At 36.0% G+C, this 23787-nt stretch overlaps 1 protein-coding gene across 1 annotated transcript; it reads left to right on the forward strand.

The window, feature by feature from the left end:
* Positions 1–3438: 3438 nt before the first annotated feature.
* On the forward strand, positions 3439–6799 carry LOC112701865 (receptor-like protein 9DC3). The gene has a single exon (XM_029288211.2). It carries the CDS (start codon positions 5776–5778, stop codon positions 6580–6582), a length of 807 nt encoding a protein of 268 aa, XP_029144044.2. The 5' UTR covers positions 3439–5775; the 3' UTR covers positions 6583–6799.
* The last annotated feature ends 16988 nt before the right edge of the window (positions 6800–23787 follow it).

The raw sequence follows: 23787 nt of genomic DNA on the forward strand, positions 1-23787 counted from the left end.
ATATCTAACAACACTCATTGATTTTGCTTCATTCTACTGGTTAGTGTTCCAACTTCTAACCAAGCACACATTTGTCAATATCTTAAGAAATCTATTTCTCTGTTTTAATTTAAACTAAGCCATAAAGACTCAAAACAGAGAAGATTATTGTTATAAAAACAGATATATTATAGTGATGAGAAGTTGAAGAAAAAGGCAAAGTAAGAAGCAGTTTTTGCAATAAAGCTAGGTTCTGCCTTCTTATTGATTTAGAAGAGGGTGCTTGACTTTTAAATAAAACAGAAATCGATTGGAAGTCTTATTTAATGTTGATCCATCTAGATTTTTTCATTTTCATGAATCTAAAAAATGCAATTTCAGATTGTACAACTAATCAGTAGAACATTCTCGATAACTATAATTAATAAAATTGGACATTGGACATAAAAGCCCAATGTTAAATACATCACACATGCAATTATGATGTTCTTTCTTTTGAACTAATCCAAGGTTTGATCTATTTAACACTTTGTGGCAGCATGTCATAACTCACATCTGTTTTAAAAAATAGAAAATAAATAAATAAATAATTTTCTAAAGCATAAGAAGAGCAAGGTATTGGTGCTTGATGAAGTGACTGCATCAGTTGATACTGCGACAGACAATTTGATACAACAAACTCTTAGGCTACATTTCGCCGACTCAACAGTCATAACCATTGCACATAGAATCACTTCTGTTCTTGATAGTGATATGGCCTTGCTTCTTCATCAAGGTAAGAACTAACAAATACCAATTATTCATATTAAACTCTATTGTACCTTGTTGATTCCCCATTTTCTGATTTTTTTCATTGTAAATTAATTTAATGCAGGATTAATTGAAGAATATGATTCACCTTCAAAATTGCTAGAGGATAGATAATCATCTTTTACTCAACTTGTTGCAGAGTATACAATGAGGTCTAAATCCACTTTTGAGAAATCTGCTGACCACTGATTGAAAAAGGGTGCAAAATACCAAAACTTAGAAGATTCTTGACAATGACGAAAATTCAGGGGAAATTACAATCTAACTAGTAGAGTAGTAGTGCTCATGATTCTTCTGTCATTCAGAAGTTGTGATAGAAAAGTGTATTTAGTAAAACAGAAATGTTTTCTAACCAAACATAATTAGCCAAAAATAGTTAGAACTTGCTTTATTTAATATTCATTAATTCGAGTAACCATTGATGAAACAAGTTCTTAAGCTTAATTTTTGTCATACATATCCATTATATGTTATTTTTTTTTTCAAAACAAATTGCATTGAATAGATACTCTCCTGCAACTCTTTTTCTCCTTTGACTCATTCAAAGACTAAAATGAAATTATTTTCTAACACATCCATAACGCTATGTATTTTCATATGTAGCTTCCATTCATTGCATGCATGGATCTCTTTTGTCTTGGACGTCTTTTATATTTCCTATGCCCATTAATTTCCACATACAACATTTTTGTATTATATATTGACTTAGGTTTCAGCTTGTATTATAATAATAATATTCCCGTCTTATATAATTTGTTCTTTAGTCCTTGGAAGAAACACAGGAAACAAACGTATAACTATTCTAACGTGAATTCATGGACAAAACGCTCGTTCAGTCAAAATTTAGGATGATGTAATTGTCACTTTAGTCATAGTCAAATAGTAGTGTATGTATATATATTATATACTTATAAACTAACCTAATTTTAAAGTCTAAATTTAACTCGTCCACCCCATATGTGGTTAAGTACTTATTTAAGTTAAACATAGAGTTGCGATATATGTACTAAATATGTGTAGTAGTGTATGTTGGATCACTCTTTCATAATATTTTAATCTTACGGGCTTTATTGGTCTCAAATAAATATTAGATAGTTATTGTATACCATGCAACACACGTCTCCTTTTTTCTTTTCCTTAATTTATTTCAAGCTAAGTAAGCCAATATATACATGTAGTTGGTAGATAGATATACATATATAGATGATATATAAAAAGGAAACAATATATATATAGCCAAGAGATCGTTTGGGGAGAATTTGGATAACTTGATCAAGTTCCTTGCACATAAAAGTTTAATTTATTATGTCCACTATTTCAATTATTATATCAAGTTCATCAATGGTTTAAACACAAGCTAAGGGGTAGTTCCATATATTCCAATTACTTTAATTATATATATCCCCGTCAAAATTGAAATTTAAATGTACGAAGTTTATTATATTTTAATATGATGATCGGAGTAAATATAAACAACAATGCTAGGGAACCAAGAGGGTAACAGCCAAAAATCAGCCAAGTGCCTCTGGGTGAATCCAAAATCTTTACGTGGATGGTACTTATACTAGGCATTATGATGTTTCTTTTCTTTGTAAATTGGATGGTTCTGAATCTATTTGGAGAGAGAATGAAGGTGAAGAGGCGGAAGCTAATTGAATCAGTTTCTGTGATTCACGTTGCTAACTATTTAATGGTTGGACCTCGAAACTCATCTTAATAAAAATAAATTAATATATATGGATGTTTTTTTTGCTAAGGATCAAAATGTTTTTTTTTTTCATACTAAATAAATGTCTTTTATATATTTTTTGAATTTTTTTATTACAAATGTAAATGTTTCTATTTCTTTAATAATTTTAAATATGCTGGAATGTATAGCCCAATGCGCACCAAGAAGAAGTGATTAGCCACATTCCAGCATGATTCAAGTTGTATGGCACTTGTGATGGATGGAAGCGCTGCATTGGGACTTGACCTGAGTTTCGTTACGCATGTATTTTTGATGGAGCCAATTTGGGATAGTAGAAGTATGGAGGAGCAAGTAATTAGCCGTACCCATCTCATGGGTGCTTCTCGTCCTATTCATGTGGAAACCTTGGTAATGCGTGGTACCATTGAAGAACAAATGGTAGAGTTTCCTGGATGCTGATAAATGTAGAAGATTACCTAGTTAAGATGCTCCCAAATTTGAGAAGTTGCAGAGCCTTGGGTGGGGCAGGGACGGAGAGGGCTTGACAGAGAAAAGTATCTGTGTGTTGTATGTGGTTGTTGAAGGTGAATAGGTTAATGTGAAAGAGAAGAGGAAGATTTTTATAAGCTTTAATTAGATTTACTTAATCAGTTTTAAATTTTTAAAATTTAAAATTTAAAATTAATTATTAATAATTACAATTAATTGAGTTGTTCTGATTAGAGACTTGGTTCCTATACTTTTCCAAATAACAAAATATGATTATTGCTCTATCCAAGACCCGTTATGATATATTAGAACAATATATAATTATACTATAGCCCTAATTAATAATACTCTAAGAAGCTAGAGAACCACGTATATCTAAATCTGACGTTAGAAGAAAACTACTTAGACTTTGATTTGGTCTTATTGGACATTGATAAATTGGGAGAGTATGAATATTATTTGGTAGCGGTAGTTTTCAATATAGAAATCATGTATGTGATGGTTGGCTATAAATACATGGATCTTGATTTATGATCTGAGTCATATATATAAAACCATAAAGGAATAATCAATAATGATGTTGGTGGTTGTTAGAGTTGTGGTGTGTGTGCACTTATTTATGCTGTTTCACTTTGCATGTTTGTCTTCTCATTCATGCCATCCAGAAGAGAGTTCTGCCTTGTTTCACTTCAAGATCCAACTCGTTACTAACACTATTTTTTTTGATGGATGGTATGAATATGAATGCCCCAATGCTTATCCAAAGATGAGTACGTGGGACAATAGGACAGATTGTTGTTCATGGATGGGTGTCACGTGTGATTCTCTTTCTGGTCACGTGATTGGCCTCGATCTAAGTTGCAGTGCACTTGTAGGTATAATCCATCCTAACAGTACACTTTTCCATCTTACTCATCTCCAAACACTCAACTTTGCTCACAATCATATCTATAATTCTCAGTTGTCATCTCAGTTTGGTGGGTTTGTGAATCTCACACACTTGAATTTATCTTATTGTGATTTCAAAGGTGATATTCCTTCTCAAATCTCACACCTTTCCAAATTACAGTCACTTGATCTCTCTTTGAATTTTGGTTTAAAGTGGAAAGAAACCACTTGGAAGAGAATGCTGCAAAATGCAACTGCTTTGCGTGAGATTATATTGGATGATACAGACATGTCTTCCATTAGCATAACACCAAGTCATTTGTCCAATTGGTCTTTCTCTTTGGTTACTCTTAGTCTTGGTTATACAGGAATAAGAGGACATTTGACAAGTCAAATTCTCTGTTTACCAAATCTTTATGAGCTCAATCTACCTGGAAACAGAAACATTCAAGTCCATGTTCCACAGTTGAATTGCAATACGTCTCTTAATGTTTTAGATCTTTCATGGTGTCAATTCTCAGGATCACAAATCCCTTCTTCCTTTTCTAACCTCACACATCTAACTTCTTTGAACTTGTTTGAAAGTGAATCCAATGGTTCAATCCCATCCTGGCTCTCAAATCTTCAACATCTCGCTCACTTGGACCTTTCATTCAATAGATTTAGTGGCTCAATCCCATCATCGCTCTCAAACCTTCAACATCTCACTCACTTGGACCTTTCATTCAATAGATTTAATGGTCAATTTCCAAAAGTACTTGGTCAATTGACCAAATTACAAACACTTATTCTGGCAAGTAACAATCTAGGAGGGAAGTTATTGCTATCTTCATTAGCTAACTTAACTCAGATTTCTCGATTGGATTGTTCTCATAATAAGTTTCAGGGGCCTCTACCTAAAAAAATAACAGGTTTTTCAAGTTTGACTGAATTGATTTTAAATGATAACTCATTAAATGAGACAATTCCATCTTGGTGTTTCTCCTTACCATTTCTGACATCCTTAGATCTATCAAATAATCAGTTTACAGGAAATATAAGTGCAATCTCATCCCATTCCTTGCAGTCTCTATATTTATGCGGGAATAAGTTACAAGGAAATATTCCAGAATCACTATTTAACCTTGTAAATCTCACTTACTTATGTTTGTCATCAGGCAATTGGAGTTATTCCCTTCATTCACCACTTTTTTCCAAGCTTCAAAAGTTTCAAAACCTTGAAGTCCTTTCTCTGTCAGGTTTTAATTCATTGTTATTAGATTCTAGAACCAATTCCAGTTATAATAGGTTCTCCAACTTAGAAGCATTGCTGTTGCTTCAGATCGATTTAACTAATTTTTCCAAAATCTCATGGAAATTTCCAAAGTTGCAAACTCTCCAACTCTCAGAAAATAAACTTGAAGGAAAAATTCCCAAATGGATACGTGATTCACATTCATTAGAGTTTTTGGAACTTTCACATAACCAGTTGTTATCAATAGGCCAATTCCCATGGTACCAACTTGAATACCTTGATCTTAGTTTCAACCTGCTAACTGATGACAATATTTCCTTCCTTTGCAATGCAACTTCTCTCCAAACTATCAAGTTGTCGCATAATAAGTTCAGAGGCACCATTCCACAATGTGTTGCCAATTTATCTTCCCTTTCTGTTTTGGATCTACAGACAAACAAATTTCATGGCACTTTGCCAAGTAACTTTTCCAGGAATCTCAAAACATTGAATCTCAATGGGAACCAATTAGAAGGTCATTTGCCTAGATCTCTGTCCAACTGCAAAGATTTGATGGACTTGAATCTCGGCGACAATCAGATTGAGGATACATTTCCACATTGGGTTCAAAGTTTACAGAATTTGGAAATATTGGTTTTACGATCCAACAAGTTTTATGGGCCCATAGTCTGCTTCAAAACCAAAGATGTGTTTCCCAGTTTATTTTTTTTTTGATATCTCATCCAATAAATTTAGTGGCCAATTACCAAAAGGTTTCCAAGCCATGAAGAGTGTTGTTGGAGCAGAAGTGCAAAGCAGCTTCTATTACATCCAAAGTGGTAATGGCTTTATAATAGGCTCCACTGTCATAGTCTACGATGATTCTGTGACTGCAACAATGAAAGGGCTTAGAACCAATCTTGAGAAAATTCCAAATGTCTTTGTAAGTATTGATTTATCAAATAACAGATTTGAAGGAGAGATTCCAGATGATTTTGGAGAACTTCATGCACTTCTAAGCCTTAACCTTTCCCATAACAGCCTCACTGGTCCTGTTCCTCACTCTCTAGGAAATTTGACAAACCTTGAATCATTGGACCTCTCCTCAAATTTGCTTACAGGGAAAATTCCTGATGAGTTGACCAATCTGATCTTTCTTGAAGTCCTGAATCTTTCCAGCAACCATCTTGAGGGATCAATACCTCGAGGAAAGCAGTTTGATACATTTTCAAACGATTCCTATGAGGAAAACATGGGGCTATGTGGATTTCCATTGTCAATTGAATGCAACAACAATGTCCCTCAACAGCAATATCCATCTTCTGAGGCTGAAGACAAGTTTGGATTTGGTTGGAAACCAGTGGCAATAGGATATGCATGTGGAATGGTATTTGGAATTGGCTTGGGATGCTGTGTTTTCTCAATTGGAAAACCTCAATGGCTTGTGATCATCTTTGGAGGCAAAAGAATTAAAAGGAAGAGCCGTGGAAACCGGCGTGCAAGAACAACTTAGAGGCCACAACTTCTGCATGAGAAATCTGTTTCAGGTTTTTGTTGTAACATAAATGTGCAATAATTAAGTTTGTATGTTATGCTGCTGTGTCTTTTTATATTTCGTTTGAGGATTTAATTTGGTTGTTTCTGTTTATGTCTTTTTATATTTGTAAGTGTATTGTTACATATATATGATGCTGCAAGTAAATTATGATATTTTTCTTTTTTTTCGTGCATATCTAACAACACTCATTGATTTTGCTTCATTCTACTGGTTAGTGTTCCAACTTCTAACCAAGCACACATTTGTCAATATCTTAAGAAATCTATTTCTCTGTTTTAATTTAAACTTGGCCATCAAGACTCAAAACAGAGAAGATTATTGTTATAAAAACAGATATATTATAGTGATGAGAAGTTGAAGAAAAAAGCAAAGTTAGAAGCAGTTTTTGCAATAAAGCTAGGTTCTGCCTTCTTATTGATTTAGAAGAGGGTGCTTGACTTTTAAATAAAACAGAAATAGATTGGAAGTCTTATTTAATGTTGATCCATCTAGATTTTTCATTTTCATGAATCTAAAAAATGCAATTTCAGATTGTACAACTAATCAGTATTACTTTCTCGATAACTATAATTAATAAAATTGGACATTGGACATAAAAGGCCAATGTTAAATACATCACACATGCAATTATGATGTTCTTTCTTTTGCACTAATCCAAGGTTTGATCTATTTAAGCACTTTGTGGCAGCATGTCATAACTCACATCTGTTTTAAAAAATAGAAAATAAATAAATAAATCATTTTCTAAGGCATAAGGAGAGCAACGTATTGGTGCTTGATGAAGCGACTGCATCAGTTGATACTGCTACAGACAATTTGATACAACAAACTCTTAGGCTACATTTCGCCGACTCAACAGTCATAACCATTGCACATAGAATCACTTCTGTTCTTGACAGTGATATGGTCTTGCTTCTTCATCAAGGTAAGAACTAGCAAGTACCAATTATTCATAATTAAACTCTATTGTACCTTGTTGATTTCCCCATTTTCTGATTTTTTCATTGTAAATTAATTTAATGCAGGATTAATTGAGGAATATGATTCACCTTCAAAATTGCTAGAGGATAGATCATCATCTTTTGCTCAACTTGTTGCAGAGTATACAATGAGGTCTAAATCCACTTTTTGAGAAATCTGCTGATCCCTGATTGAAAAAGGGTGCAAAATACCAAAACTTAGAAGTTTCTTGACAATGACGAAAATTCAGGGGGAATTACAATCTAACTAGTAGAGTAGTAGTGCTCATGATTCTTCTGTCATTTAGAAGTTGTGATAGAAAAGTGTATTTAGTAAAACAGAAATGTTTGGTAACAAAACATAATTAGCCGAAAATAGTTAGCCGAAAATAGTTAGAACTTATTTTATTTAATATTTATTAATTCTAGTAATAATTGATAAAACAAGTTCTTAAGCTTAATTTTTGTCATACATATTCATTATGTGTTTTTTCTTTTCAAAACAAATTATGTGTTGTCATACTCTCACTCCAACTCTTTTTCTCCTGACTCATTCAAAGACTAAGGCAATGTCCGAAACAGCAGAATTTGAAAGGAAGGAAAATGAAAGAGAAAAAAATGGATGGAAAAGTCTATTTTTCTTTGTTTGGATTAGAGTAAAAAATGGGTGGAAAACAAAAAAGTAGATGTGGGGCTTATATAAATTTTTTCTTCTCATTGCTGCGATGAAAACTGAAAAGAGATGGGCAAACAATGTTAAAATTTCATATTTACCCTTTTAATAACAAAAAGCAAAATTCCTAACTCACTCTTATTTTTTCTCTAATTGGTGTTTTACTGATTTATTACATGTATTTGTTTGAAAAACAAATATATAATTTTTCATTTATAACATTTAAAATTTTAAAAAATAATTTGGAATATTTTTTTATTAAAAAAATTTAAATATATTAATAAATTATAATTTATATATAATATATGTAAGGATAATAAGGTAATTTTATTTTATTATAATTTTCTCTCTTCTTATTTTAAGTAAAGGATCGTTTTTGTTTCTAACGTTTGGGGTAAGTTCCAAAGTTGTCTTTAACGTTTCAATCGTTCTATTTAAGTCCTTAACATCTTAAAATTGGCAGGGATCTGTTAACATAATTAACGGCGGGACAAAATTGAGATGATTTTGAAACGTCAGGGACTTAAATAGAACGAAAATGTTGGGGACAAAAATAATACATAGAAATAAATTTTAATTTTATCTTTCAATAATATCAATTATTTTTTAATCACATCTAAGTAAATTACACTTAATCACACTATTTTCATACTAAATAAATTTATTTTTTTTTTTTTTAACTTATAACTTTAAGTGTAAAATTATAAAAAAATAAATTTATTTAGAATGAAAATAATGTGATTAAGTGTAATTTATTTAGATGTAATTAAAAAATAATTGAATATTATGTACAAGAAAAAATTGATATTATTGGAGAATAAAACTAAAATTTATTTTTATGTATCGTCTTTGTCCCCAACGTTTTCGTCCTATTTAAGTCCCTAACATTTCAAAATCGTCTCAATTTTGTTTGGCTGCCAGTTCTATTAACTGATCCCTAACGGCAAGACAACATGGAGTCAATTTTGAAACTTTAGGGACTTAAATAGGATGATTGAAACGTTAGGGACAACTTTAAAACTTACCCCAAATGTTAGAGACAAAAATAATACTTTACTCTCTTATTTTTCTTTTTATCCAAACAAAAGAAATTTTTTTCTTATTTTCTTTTCATCTATTTTTTTTACATCCAAACAACATACAAAAAAATCCACTTTTCTTTTTATTTTCTTTCTTTTCATTTTCTTTTCTCTTATTTTCTATCAAACATCCAATCAAAGTGTAAAATGAAATAATTTTCTAAACCATCCATAACGCTATGTGTTTTCATATGTAGTTTCCATTCATTGCATTTATGGATCTCTTTTGTCTTGGACGTCTTTTATATTTCCTATGACCATTAATTTCCACATATAACATTTTTTTATTATACATTGACTTGGGTTTCATGGACAAAACGCTCCTTCAGTCAACCAAATTAGGTTAGCCACAAAATGTCTTCTATATATTATGGAGAATTATCTTTTCATTTATTTTATTCTTCTTTCTCCCCATATTTCAAAATATAAATCTTTCCCACTAAGACCAACTTGTGTTTTAAAATGAAAGAAGCATATTTTTTTTATTAACTAATTTTATAACAAGACTTACTTTTTGTGAAAAACTAAATTCATCAAATAATTAGCTTACTCATCTGATTAAACAAATATTTAAAATTTAAACCATTTATATACAGTAATTTATTAAACAGTAATAAACCACAAAATTTCGATAGTCTATTAGAATGTGGGATGCGGTAAAAAAATAAAAATCAGTTAATATAAATTTGATAGTCTTTTATCTAATTATGTGATAACTTTTAAAATTTAAGTCATTGCTACTCAATTATGATGACCAAATAAAACAACTAATAAGAAGTGCTTCATAATTGTTAACTTTTATATATATATATATATATATATATATATATATATATATATATATATATATATATATATATATATATATATATGATGAGATGCGTTTAGTGAAATTCCGTAATTAACTAATTGATCACATTATATTCCTTGATTTCCTTCCAAACATTTTTTTTTGTAATTTTAGTTTTGAAATAATTAATAAGAACGAACAAAACATTTAATTTTAGATTGTTCTCGTAAAAATTTTATTATAATCTATTCTTAATATATAAAAGTAGATGGATAAGTATACTCATATTATTTTTAAGACATGTTTCTCCTTCTATTAATGCTATATCATCAATATCGTTTACTTGACAAAATTTTAAAATTAACCATTCAATTTTTGTCAAATCAATTATTATTTTCAAATCAACAAAATATATATATATATATATATATATATATATATATACAAAAAAAACCTAAAAAACACCCATAATTAAAAATTAATACTGTCTAACCAAATTTGTAACCTACAAAGACATTGAATTCATATTCCTATATTTATTATATCTTACTATTATAAACAATACAATAAATTTATAACCCAATAATTAATTTCTATAAATAACTCATCAAATGTAATAAACATTCATATTACAAATGTCATAATAATATTATTAATCATAATAAATTTTACGTTACAAATATTCAGATTCCATACTATTTGACCTACTTGTATAAGTCTCTTATCATCATTCTTTCAAATAACATCAAATTTAGCACAAAATTTATTTTTGAAATACACAACATCTCAAACTTACTCGAGCATCATTCTTTGGACAATATCACCAAACAAACAGACAATTTGTTTATCAAAATTTGCTGTGGTTCGTCTATAGAAAACATTAACACCCACAAATGAAGAGGAGCATCTTTGCTTAGAAACGATTATATTAGATGAAAAGGAGATAACTACATTTGTGGCACATGTAATCAAATACGACAATATCCAACAATAAGGTAACTCTATATACTTTTTATAATCTCATCTATCAAATTATTAGTTACTAACCCAATACTTATTTCAGATCAAAGTGCTACAATAATTTTTGTACTATTTGATGCCAAAGAAAAAAAAAAGATTTTTAATAATACACGGTTATCAATACATCATTTTTATTTCTAATTTAAATTATTTATTAATTATAGAAACCAACTTCGCCTACACTAATATCATCAAACGAAAATTACATACTCATCAAGAGATTAAAGAGAAAAAAATATACAAATTCAAGACACCTTTTCGAAGAACTTACAAGCAAAGATGGAACAAATAACACAATAAAAAATGCATACAACTCAACAATTCATAAAAAATATGTCTTCACAAGAACCTATGACAAAAAGAAAAAAGCAACAACTCTAACAACCAATAAAAAAAAGAAGGACTAGCGCCACATAAAAAGATTAAGTCCATCCACTAAAACAAATGCAAAAATCAAACCACCAAATAAAAATGTCACTTTGTAGATTAGTGGATCAAAATGAAAATTTATTCATCTATAGTTTATTTGTAGGATTTAAGTTATTAATTTTAAAAAAGTTATAAAAAAATACAAAAGGTTAAAATTTTCAATATATTTTTATATACTTATTAAAAAAATTAAAAACTCTTACTAACAATAACTTCAACATATTTTTTTATATTTTAAATAAATTATATTTAATATAGACTCCACCTATTTTTTAAATGTTTCTATACAAATAAAAGAATATATGTGTATATAAATTTAAAATTCACAATTAATTATTAGTCCAAAATTCACTTACTCGTAAACAATTCAGTATAATTTTTCTCTGACTCGGACACAAGCAACACTGTGGAAGTTGTTTTCTTATGAGCTCAAGTCATTTTCTTTCATTGTACACTACACACAAATACACATATATGTAATCTTAGTTGCTAAGTATGCTTATTATAAGTGGTGCATAACAAGAGTTAATTGCCAAGAATAATTGATCATGCACCTCCAAAACACTTCAAACAAATATGGACTCAAATTTCCAACACACGTATTTGACTCTTTCTTCTTTCTCTTCTTTTTCTATGTATCAGTATGCTGGGACCATCAATATACATTTACTCTATAATGATATATAATTATCTTAATCATTTTCTTCATTTTCAAACAATATAGAGGATAATTATTAACAAGAACGAACAAAGCATTTAATTTTAGATTGTTCTCCTAAAAATTTCATCATAATAATGTATCAAGCTAAGTTCATTTTCATGATTAAAGTAGAACGGAAATGCTCATCCAAGCTTATGAAAAGAACTTGCATTATTATGATGTTAACCACAAATCTCACATCATCCATTGCTTGGGGAATGGGGAAGACTTGGGATTGCGTTGTTGAAGGGCTGGAAAAAAATGTTCATTTTGAAATAGTCTTTGGCATACATTAGATAAGAGACATAAATAGAGATAAGAGACATAAAATCGTGTTTGACAAAGGAGACATAGATAGAGATAATGTGTCCAGAGACACTGAATTAGTGTATTTTGTGTCCATCCTGACAAGAAGGACACAAAGACACTAACAAAGGACACAACTTATTTTTTATTTTTTCTTTTATTATTCTTGTTAATTTTTCATAATTATATTTTTTATTATTATATTTTTCATCTTAAATTTTTTGAATGAAAAAAAAACGAGAATAAATTAGATTTTTATAATTTATTCTAGTTTATCACTAAACAAAATATAAGAACACAAAATTTTATATCTCTATTAATCAATATCTTATTCTATTTTATTCTTAGTGTCTTATTTTATCCTGTTTTCAGAAATAAACGTAGCTTTATTGATCATGACGAAGCGATGATGTATATATATAAATATAAAGCAATGTTTGTCTATTATATTGTGTTAATATAATGACTGAAAGAGGAAGAAATACTCATGTTCATACCCTGGCTCAATATCAAAGGCCCAGGTCCAACTAAAAGGCCTAATCCGAAGGATTAAGCCTAACTAAGTACCGACCTCCACGTAAGTAGTCGGTATCAACCACGACTTGGTACAAAGAAGTCGGATGTGGGATTAGTTGGCAGATAAATACTCATTCAAATGAGTAACCGCCCCTAAAATCTCTCTAACCGCTTCGTAAAGCCATATCTTAACCTCCCCAAGATAATAGGGACGGTTAGCATCCTAAAGATACGGCACTACTTCAACGGTGGTTATTGGCTCACCACTATAAGTACACTGACACGCTTCAGGTATCTCTAAGCCCAATACTCTCTAGACCTGCTCACACTCTTGCTAACTTAGGCATCGGAGTGTCATTGCAGGTACCACCCCCCATTCATCCACGCGAACAAGTCAGACGGAGCCTCCTGAGTTGCAGATCCATCCGGAGTCCTCCTCCTTCATACATTTGGGCCATCAAACGTCATCTATCTTATTAATCTCCGGTTACCCACCGTAACATTGGCGCCGTTGCCGGGGACCCGAGAGATCACCCCTTGATGGCGGATAGATTCCACGAAGAAGTCCGTGCGGAAACAGATTCCGAAGAAGAGAATCTGAACGCAGGCAATAACAAGGAAGACCTGGCCCAACACCAGGAAGATAACGACCAACATAGAGAGGGTACCTCCGGAGTGAAAAATCCAAAGGTAAATTCCTCAGATGGGCGCGAATCAGGAAAAGACGGACCATCCCACATAGCTGAATTAATGGGATTAGTCCACAGTCGCCTGGAACAATTGGAGCAAGAGCGGGAGAAACAGAAGGAAACTGAAAGGTACCTTAAAGAGGAGATGGAGCGGCGAAAAGAGTTAGAAAGAAAACTCTTACAGCTAGAATCCACCCTCAAGGGCCATAACTCTCGCGACGATCAGGAAGATCAACTTCTGGGGGGAGAGGACCCTTTCAGCGAGGACATAATGAGGGCAAAAGTTCCGAGAAACTTTAAAAGCCCTGATATGGACCTCTACGATGGGACCACAGATCCAAAGCATCACTTAAGCAACTTCAAAAGTCGGATGTATCTAGCTGATGCCTTCGACGCTACTCGATGCAAAGCTTTTCCGACTACCTTGTCAAAAGCGGCGATGAAGTGGTTCGATAACCTCCCCCCGAGATCAATCACTAGCTTTGAAGACCTCTCAAGGAAGTTCTTGATGAGGTTCTCAATTCAGAAAGATAAGGTGAAACATGCACCGAGCCTCCTGGGAATAAAACAGGAGGTCGGAGAGTCTTTACGAGCCTATATGGAAAGGTTCAATAAAGCATGTCTAGAAATCCAAGACCTGCCCACAGAGGCAGTCATAATGGGGCTAGTCAATGGGCTCAGAGAAGGTCCCTTCTCACAGTCCATATCTAAAAGGCACCCCGTTTCTCTAAGTGATGTACAAGAAAGGGCTGAAAAGTACATCAACATGGAAGAGAATGCGAAATTAAGAGACCTGAGTTGGCGACCTGGACCCCCTCCCACATCTAAGGAGAGGGAAAGAGAAGCCAGGAAGAAGGAAGAACTCGGTCTCGAGAGGCCCAGGAAATATCACTCTTATACTCCTCTAAAAACTTCTATAGTGGATGTATACAGAGAGATTTGCAATACTGAAAGACTGCCACCCCCTAGACCCATTAAAAATAAAAAAGGGGGAAGCCGCAGCGACTACTGCGAGTACCATAAAATATATGGTCACTCCACTAACGACTGTTACGACCTTAAGAATGTGATAGAAAAGCTGGCTAGAGAAGGTCGGCTTGACAGATATCTCATGGAAAGGTCGGATACTCACGGGAAAAGAAAGCGAGATGATATGGATAGAAGAGACCCACCACCGCAGACTCCAGAGAGACATATCCATATGATCTCGGGAGGATTTGCGGGAGGGGGCCTCACTAAATCCTCTCGCAAAAGACATCTTAAAAGAGTCTATCAAGTCGGTGAAGAGACACCCGACTTCCCCACTATCTTGTTCACAAAAGAAGATGGGCAAGGGATAATCCCCGGGCACGATGATCCCGTGGTGATAACTATGATCCTAGCTAATGCCCATCTCCACAGAACCCTAGTAGACCAAGGAAGCTCGGCGGACATCCTTTTCAAGCCCGCCTTCGACAAACTAGGGTTAGATGAAAAAGAGTTGAGAGCCTATCCCGACACCCTATATGGATTAGGGGATACGCCAATAAAACCACTGGGATTCTTACCCCTTCACACCACTTTTGGAAAATGGGAAAAATCAAGGACTCTGAGCATAGACTTTATAGTCATTGATGAAGGGTCAGCCTACAATGCCTTAATCGGCAGGACTACCCTTAATCGCCTTGGAGCAGTGGTATCAACTCCCCACCTTTGCATGAAATTCCCGACCCCAGGAGGAATAGCAACGGTGAGGGGAGATCAAAAATTGGCAAGAAAATGCTACAATGAAAGCCTAAATCTGAGAGGAAAAGGCAAAGAAGTCCACACTATAGAGCTCGGCGGCACAAGGGCCAGAGAAGAGCTGCGACCCCAACCGGGAGGAAAAACCGAGGAAATACAGGTTGGTGAAGAGGAAGGGAAAAACACTCACATAGGAGCCAACCTAGGGGAAACTCTAAAACAAAGGTTGACTAAGCTCCTAAGAGACAATTCCGATCTCTTCGCCTGGAAGGCCTCCGACATGCCCGGGATTGACCCCGAGCTCATGTCCCACAAGCTCTCGGTTTATCCAGGATCCCGACCTGTGCAGCAAAGAAGACGCAAGCTCGGCCCAGAACGAGCCCTAATAGTAGAAGAGCAAGTACAGGCGCTCTTGGAAGCCGGCTTTATTAGAGAGGTCAAATACCCAACGTGGCTAGCCAATGTCGTGCTAGTCAAAAAACAGAATGGTAAATGGAGAATGTGCGTCGACTATACCGACTTGAATAAGGCATGTCCTAAGGACCCTTATCCCCTACCGAGTATTGATACCCTGGTGGATTCCAGCTCGGGGTACCAATACTTATCATTCATGGACGCCTATTCGGGATATAATCAAATCCCGATGTACGGGCCCGACCAGGAAAAAACATCTTTCATCACGCCAAGAGCAAACTATTGCTACGTGGTCATGCCATTCGGACTAAAGAATGCAGGATCCACGTACCAACGGTTGATGAATAAGGTGTTTTCCCCCCACCTAGGGAACCTGATGGAGGTATACGTCGACGACATGCTAGTAAAGACCAAGGAAGAAGTCGACCTCCTAACCGACCTCTCACAAGTCTTTGACACCATAAGGTTGCATGGGATGAGATTAAATCCCGCAAAATGTGCCTTCGCGGTGGAAGCAGGAAAATTCCTAGGATTCATGCTAACACAGAGAGGGATTGAGGCCAACCCCGACAAATGCAGAGCCATCCTAGAAATGAAAAGCCCGACTTGTTTGAGAGAGGTTCAACAGCTCAATGGCCGACTTGCAGCCCTTTCCAGATTTATGGCAGGATCGGCACTAAAATCCCTTCCACTATTTTCCTTATTAAGGAAGGGATGTCAATTCGAATGGACTCTGGAATGCGAGAAGGCATTCCAAGAGTTCAAGAAATTCTTAAGCCAGCCTCCTATCTTAACCCGACCAATACCGGGAAAAGACCTCGTCTTATACCTGTCCGTAGCAAACAGGGCTGTCTCATCGGCCCTGATAAGAGAAGACGAGGTCGGACAACACCCGGTCTATTTCATTAGTAAGGTCCTACAAGGCCCTGAACTAAGGTACCACAAACTTGAAAAGTTTGCCTACTCCTTAGTGATAGCCTCACGAAGGCTACGACCTTACTTTCAGGCTCACACAATAAGAGTCCGCACAAACCAACCCATGAAGCAAATCCTCCAAAAGACGGATGTTGCAGGGAGAATGGTTCAGTGGGCGATAGAGCTCTCCGAATTCGATTTGAGATATGAAACTCGGACAGCAATCAAAGCCCAATGCCTCGCCGACTTCGTTGCAGAATATGCAGGAGAACAAGAGGAAAAGCCGACTACATGGGAACTCTATGTAGACGGATCCTCCAACAAAACAGGGAGCGGCGCAGGCATAATATTGGTGGATGAAAAAGGAACCCAGATAGAGGTCTCCTTAAAATTTGAATTCCCGGCTTCAAACAATCAGGCAGAATATGAGGCCTTGATCGCCGGATTAAAGTTAGCAGAAGAAGTTGGTGCTACAAAGGTGAGGATCCACAGCGACTCACAGGTGGTGACCTCCCAAATAAGCGGAGAGTATCAGGCAAAGGACCCCAATATGAAAAGGTACTTAGAAAAAACTTTGGAGCACCTTGGGCACTTTGCGGAAACCGAGGTCCAACACATAACTCGGGATCTAAATAGCAGAGCCGATGCCCTGTCCAAGTTGGCAAGTACCAAACCAGGAGGAAACAACAGAAGTCTGATTCAAGAAACCCTCCAAGAGCCCTCGGTATCCAAAACAGAAGATAGACAAGAGACACTTGAGGTAGTCGGCTTAAACCTCGGATGGATGAATCCCTTAGTCGAATACTTAAAATTCGACATCCTCCCCAAAGAGGAAAAAGAAGCCAAAAAGATCCGAAGGGAAGCACAGCATTACACTTTGGTGAGAAATGTCCTTTACAGAAGAGGGATATCAACGCCATTGCTAAAGTGCGTACCGACCTCAAGAATCACCGAGGTGTTGGAGGAAATACATAGTGGGATCTGCGAAAACCATCTTGGAGCAAGGTCGCTGGCCAGGAAAGTAATCCGAGCAGGATTCTATTGGCTGACCTTGCAGAAAGATGCCACAGACTTTGTGAAAAAATGCCAACCGTGTCAGATGCATGCAAATTTCCACGTGGCTCCACCAGAAGAGCTTATCAGTATCACTTCTCCCTGGCCCTTTGCAAAATGGGGAATGGATTTGTTAGGTCCTTTTCCCCAAGCACCAGGACAAGTCAAATACTTGATTGTGGGAATAGATTACTTCACAAAGTGGATAGAAGCAGAACCATTAGCTACTATCACCGCTCAAAGAAGTCGCAGGTTCCTCTACAAAAACATCATCACAAGATACGGAATACCTTATTCCATCACTACAGACAATGGAACCCAATTTACCGATGCCACCTTCAAAAGTCTAATAGCCAGTTTGAAAATTAAGCACCAATTCACCTCGGTGGAACACCCACAAGCCAATGGGCAAGCCGAGGCAGCTAACAAAGTCATACTGGCAGGACTAAAGAAGAGACTACAGGAAGCAAAGGGAGCTTGGGCTGAAGAGCTCCCTCAGGTGCTATGGGCTTATAGGACAACTCCCCAATCCGCCACAGGAGAAACACCCTTCAGATTAGTCTATGACGTAGAAGCCATGATTCCGATAGAAATCAATGAGCAAAGCCCAAGGGTAATTCTCCATGATGAGGTCGGAAATATACAAGGACACAAAGAGGAGCTCGACTTGCTCCCCAAAGTCCGGGAAAGAGCCCAAATAAAAGAAGCGGCATTGAAACAAAGGATGACTGCCAGGTACAACAAGAAAGTCATTCGAAGAACATTTGCCCTAGGCGACTTAGTCTTAATCAGAAACGACATTGGAGTCAACAGATCAGGAGAAGGAAAGCTCGCCGCAAATTGGAAGGGGCCATACAAAATCAAAGAAGTGTTAGGGAAAGGTTATTATAAAGTAACCGACCTAAATAGCACCGAGCTACCAAGGTCGTGGCATGCTTGTAATATGAAAAGGTACTACAGTTAAAAGCGAACTCTACTCCCTGATGTACTCTTTTCCCAACTTCATGATTTTTTCCCAAAAGGGTTTTTTCTGGAGAAGGGTTTTTAACGAGGCATCATAGTAGAGGCTAAGGGAAAATAGGCTATCAAGACCCTTAGTAGCAAGAAGGTACCTTCCCAATTAATAAAGATCTTTTTCATTTACAATATCTCTTATAATATCCTTCTTTATTTTTTCTAAGTTTTTCTACGAAACGCGCCGACTTAAGCTCGACAAAACGTGAAAATCCCATGAACCGACCTAGATGGTCGTCAGGATAAAACGACGAGGTACAAGTCGGCGTAAAGAGGTTGTATGAGTTGATCGTAAAAAACTCGGGAAAAAGTCCGACTCTTAAGTCGAGACAAGAACCCGAGTAAGATAAACTCGGAAATACTCCGAGTAGATGAAAAACGCGTCACAAAAATAACCTAAGTCATAAAAACTCACCAAAGCAAAGTTGAGTATAAAGGATAACGGAAAGAGATTGGAAAACCTGAAAAGTTTAAAGGCTGCATAAAAGCTCTTAAACGAAAAGGCTCGAAAAACGATACAGGCCAACAAAAAAAGTTTTCAGAAAGAGATCAAAAGGGTTTTCAAAATACAGAAAAGCATACGCGCACAAGGTAACTGAAAACCTTTATCCAAAAAAGGGCATTTATTTTCACACCCTTATTTAAAAGGGCACTCGCCAGAAGAACTTTTGTTTACGGCCTTAAAAGGCCAAAGAAAAATTGTTCAAACATCATCAAACATGAATAAGTTTAAAAAAGGGGGGACTCACAGGCCGAGCCCCCATATAGCCATAAAAAAATAAGTTATCTTTTCAGAGGAGTAGAGGAATCACCACCGCCAGACTCAGGAGGAGCGCCGCCAGGACCAGTAGGAGGAACGGAGGAAGAACTCGGAGCATCTTTAGAATGAGGAGGAGACTCAATAATCCTCTGCCCCCGAGTCTTCAGATCCGACTCAGAAACAACCTCGGGGACAGGAGGATCAACGATGGCACCATCAATAACTACCTTATCAGGATGTAAAGGAGAAAGGTCCAAGTCGGGAGCAATAACTCTGACTTGTTCCAGGAATATTCTCCAAGACTCCTCGGCCCCATCAGCAATAGAGTCCTCCAACTCGGCGTATGCGTTCCGAGAATTCAACAAGTCCTTCCTCACAGCCACAATATCTTGAAATAAACTGTGGTAGCTGTCTTGTGCTGTTTTCCTCAAATTCGCCTCCAAAGTACATTGAGCCCGCAGCTTACCCACCTCCTCCCTAAGGTGATCCCTCTCCTTCCTCAATTTTTCTCTCTCCTCCTTCAACTCCTTCTCATGTTTTTCATAAATAAGAAGCCTCCCCTCCAACTCCTCAACCTTCGAGGATGCCCCCAAAGAGCTGAGGGGAGTCTTCTCAAAAATGTCCAAAAGTTTTCCACAAACACCCGCTGTCCTAAAACTCTCCTCGGCCATGGTGGTAAGGTGGTTTCGAACAGAAACATCATCCTTACTTATAAAAGGATAGATGTTCTTTCGGACGAATGCAAGAGCATCCGCCTTAACCCCACCATCAAAAGAAGAAGAGCCAGACTCTGAAGTCTTGCGCTTCTTCTTCTCTGGCTCGGAGAGAATTTGGGCAGAAGGGGGTGGTCGGGACAAACTTGAGGAAGAAATGACAAGGGGTTGAGAAGGGGTGCCAGTATTCTTAGGAGGAGGAGGAGGAGGAGGAGGAGAAGTGATCGCCCTGGCACCACCGGATCTAGCCCGGGACTTCGCTTTAGCCTCCTGGACCCTTTGGTAAGCCTCCTGAGCATTCTTCCTTGCCATATCTACAAGAAAAACAACCAACAATAATAAGTCGGCAACATTCAAGTCGGAAGAGACAACTCGGAAATCAGGAATGCATGCACTACCTAATTGAGATTGGACAAAGGTCGGCGTTCCCTGAAGGATTTTTCTGGTATCCAAGTATGGGGCCCTCCCCCACGCTTCTCGGAAAAACCCCACAATGGCAGCCTCCACCTCGTCCAGGTCATCTGGACCATACTTTTCACAAGGGGAGGCCGCCAACCAATAAAGGGGAAAACGAGGGGAGGAATGCTCGTCAAGAAAGAAGGGATGGTGACCCTCTACAGCTTGTACTTTGAAAAAATAGTTTTTGAAGTCATGAAAAGATTCGTCAAAAAGGGTGAAAATCCTCCGACCTTGTATGGCTCGGAAAGATACCCACTGCTGTTTGTTATTTAGCCCACTAAAGGGCTTAGTCATATGAAAGAGAAAGAAGAAAATCCTCAAAGAGGTCGGAAAGTCCAGAGCGTGGCTAATAAACTGATAGATCTTCAAAAAACCCCAAGAATTGGGGTGAAGTTGAGTAGGGGCAACTCTACAGTGGTGCAAAACAGATATCTCGAAATCCGAGAAAGGAAGAAAAACACCCAAGCGGGTGATCATACATTCATACATGAAGAAAAAATGAGGGGCCGCCTCATTAACTCTCCCAAAACAGACCCGGTCTTCAGGACCCGGGATGGTCAGTTCATATTTTGGCTCGTCCTCCTCTGAAGTACAAGCCGGTGATGAGTACGAAGATGAGTGATAAACTTAGCATCGACCAGGGGTTCCTCCCTAAGGACGGTGTCATCAACCCACAGAGAAAGAACATCTACGGAAGTCATATTTTGAAAAAGAAAAGTGGCAGAAACCTACAAAAGAAAAAAAAAGAGAAAAAGAAAAATCAAAAAACACGGCCCCTAAAGAGGAGAGATATGAAGCTAGAATCTACAGGCCAATCTATCCACTCACAATACAAAACATGCATACATAAGGCATGACATGGAAAAAACAGAACTAACCTTTATCCAAGAAATGAAGGTTGGAGAGAGCGGAAATCTTCGAACACAAGGATACAGCACGAGCAAGGAAAAAGAAGTTTGAAAGATTGCAGAAACGGAAAAACGAAAGAGAGGGAAAGCATTTATAAATACACTAAGGGGCATAATGGTAAAAACGAGGCAGTCATTAATGCGATTGCACCGTTACCAAAGCCCTCAATCCCTAAACGCTTCCTCAACGGACACGACGCTTGAATTGACGTAACTGTCAGAAACAAAAGGTCGCGAAAATCACGTCGGTTTCAAGACCCGTGAAAGTCGACTGCAAACTCGAGTTAAATACTTGAACCCAAGCTCTAAAAGAGATTTTGGGCTCAAGTAGGGGCACTGTTCATACCCTGGCCCAATATCAAAGGCCCAGGTCCAACTAAAAGGCCTAATCTGAAGGATTAAGCCTAGCTAAGTACCGACCTCCACGTAAGTAGTCGGTATCAACCACGACTTGGTACAAAGAAGTCGGATGTGGGATTAGTTGGCAGATAAATACTCATTCAAATGAGTAACCGCCCCTAAAATCTCTCTAACCGCTTCGTAAAGCCATATCTTAACCTCCCCAAGATAATAGGGACGGTTAGCATCCTAAAGATACGGCACTACTTCAACGGTGGTTATTGGCTCACCACTATAAGTACACTGACACGCTTCAGGTATCTCTAAGCCCAATACTCTCTAGACCTGCTCACACTCTTGCTAACTTAGGCATCGGAGTGTCATTGCAGGTACCACCCCCCATTCATCCACGCGAACAAGTCGGACGGAGCCTCCTGAGTTGCAGATCCATCCGGAGTCCTCCTCCTTCATACATTTGGGCCATCAAACGTCATCTATCTTATTAATCTCCGGTTACCCACCGTAACAACTCATATACTCATATGTATAATTGGGTAAACAATCTGCCAATGAAGTAAAATATAGTTAAAGAGTAAAGTGATCATTAGGTGAAAATTTCGATCTCGAATTAATTAGGCTTTGAAAAAAAAAATATTAATTTGGTCTTTTATGATAGTAAATGGTAGATATGTGATGTCTTTCTATCAATTTATCATGTGATGTATTTATTTATGAAAGATTGTGATGCAAATAATAACTTTTGAAGTGGAACTTCAATCACCTATTTTAATAGAATTTGTAATAGAAAGAAAACAGTTGATAAATGTCATATGAAAACCCAAAAGATAATAAATATTTTGCTGTCTAAAATTACATTGCTTCCATGTTCACGTGGTAATATTAAAACATATATCATTATAGATAACAAAATACATAGACAATTTTGTTTGGTTTCACATTATTTATTGACGAAAAGACATATATGTCTAATATTTGTTATTATAAAATATTTGATTGATTTTTTGTAAGAACTAATTAGTCTAAAATTAAAATTTTTAAGCATCTAATTGTTACTTTGATCATAGTTAAATAGTAGTGTATGTATATATACTTATAAACTAACCTAATTTTAAAGTCAAAATTTGACTCGTCCACCCCATATGTGGTTAAGTACTTAAATAAGTTAATTAAACATAGAGTTACGATGTGACCTAAGCTTAACACATTTACTTAAGCATGATTGAAGTATACGTATATATGTACTAAATATGTGTAGTAGTGTTGGATCACTCTTTCATAATATTTTAATCTTACGGGCTTTATTGTCTCAAATAAATACTAGATAGTTATTGTATACCATGCAACACATACGCATCTCCTTTCTTCTTTTCCTTAATTTATTTCAAGCTAATAAGTAAGCCAATATATACATGTAGTTGGTAGATAGATATACATATATAGGTGATATATAAAACCGAAACAATACATACATATATATATATATATATATTCCTTGCCATTAAAAGTTTAATTTATTATGTCCACTATTTCAATTATTTTATCAAGCTCATCAATGGTTTAAACACAAGCTAAGGGGTGGTTCCATATATTCCAATTATTTTAATTATATATATATATATATATATATATATCCCCATCCAAATTGAAATTTAAATTTATGAAGTTCAATATATTTTAATTT

Source organism: Arachis hypogaea, chromosome 7 (genome assembly GCF_003086295.3).
Source record: "Arachis hypogaea cultivar Tifrunner chromosome 7, arahy.Tifrunner.gnm2.J5K5, whole genome shotgun sequence".
Classification (NCBI taxonomy): domain Eukaryota; kingdom Viridiplantae; phylum Streptophyta; class Magnoliopsida; order Fabales; family Fabaceae; genus Arachis; species Arachis hypogaea.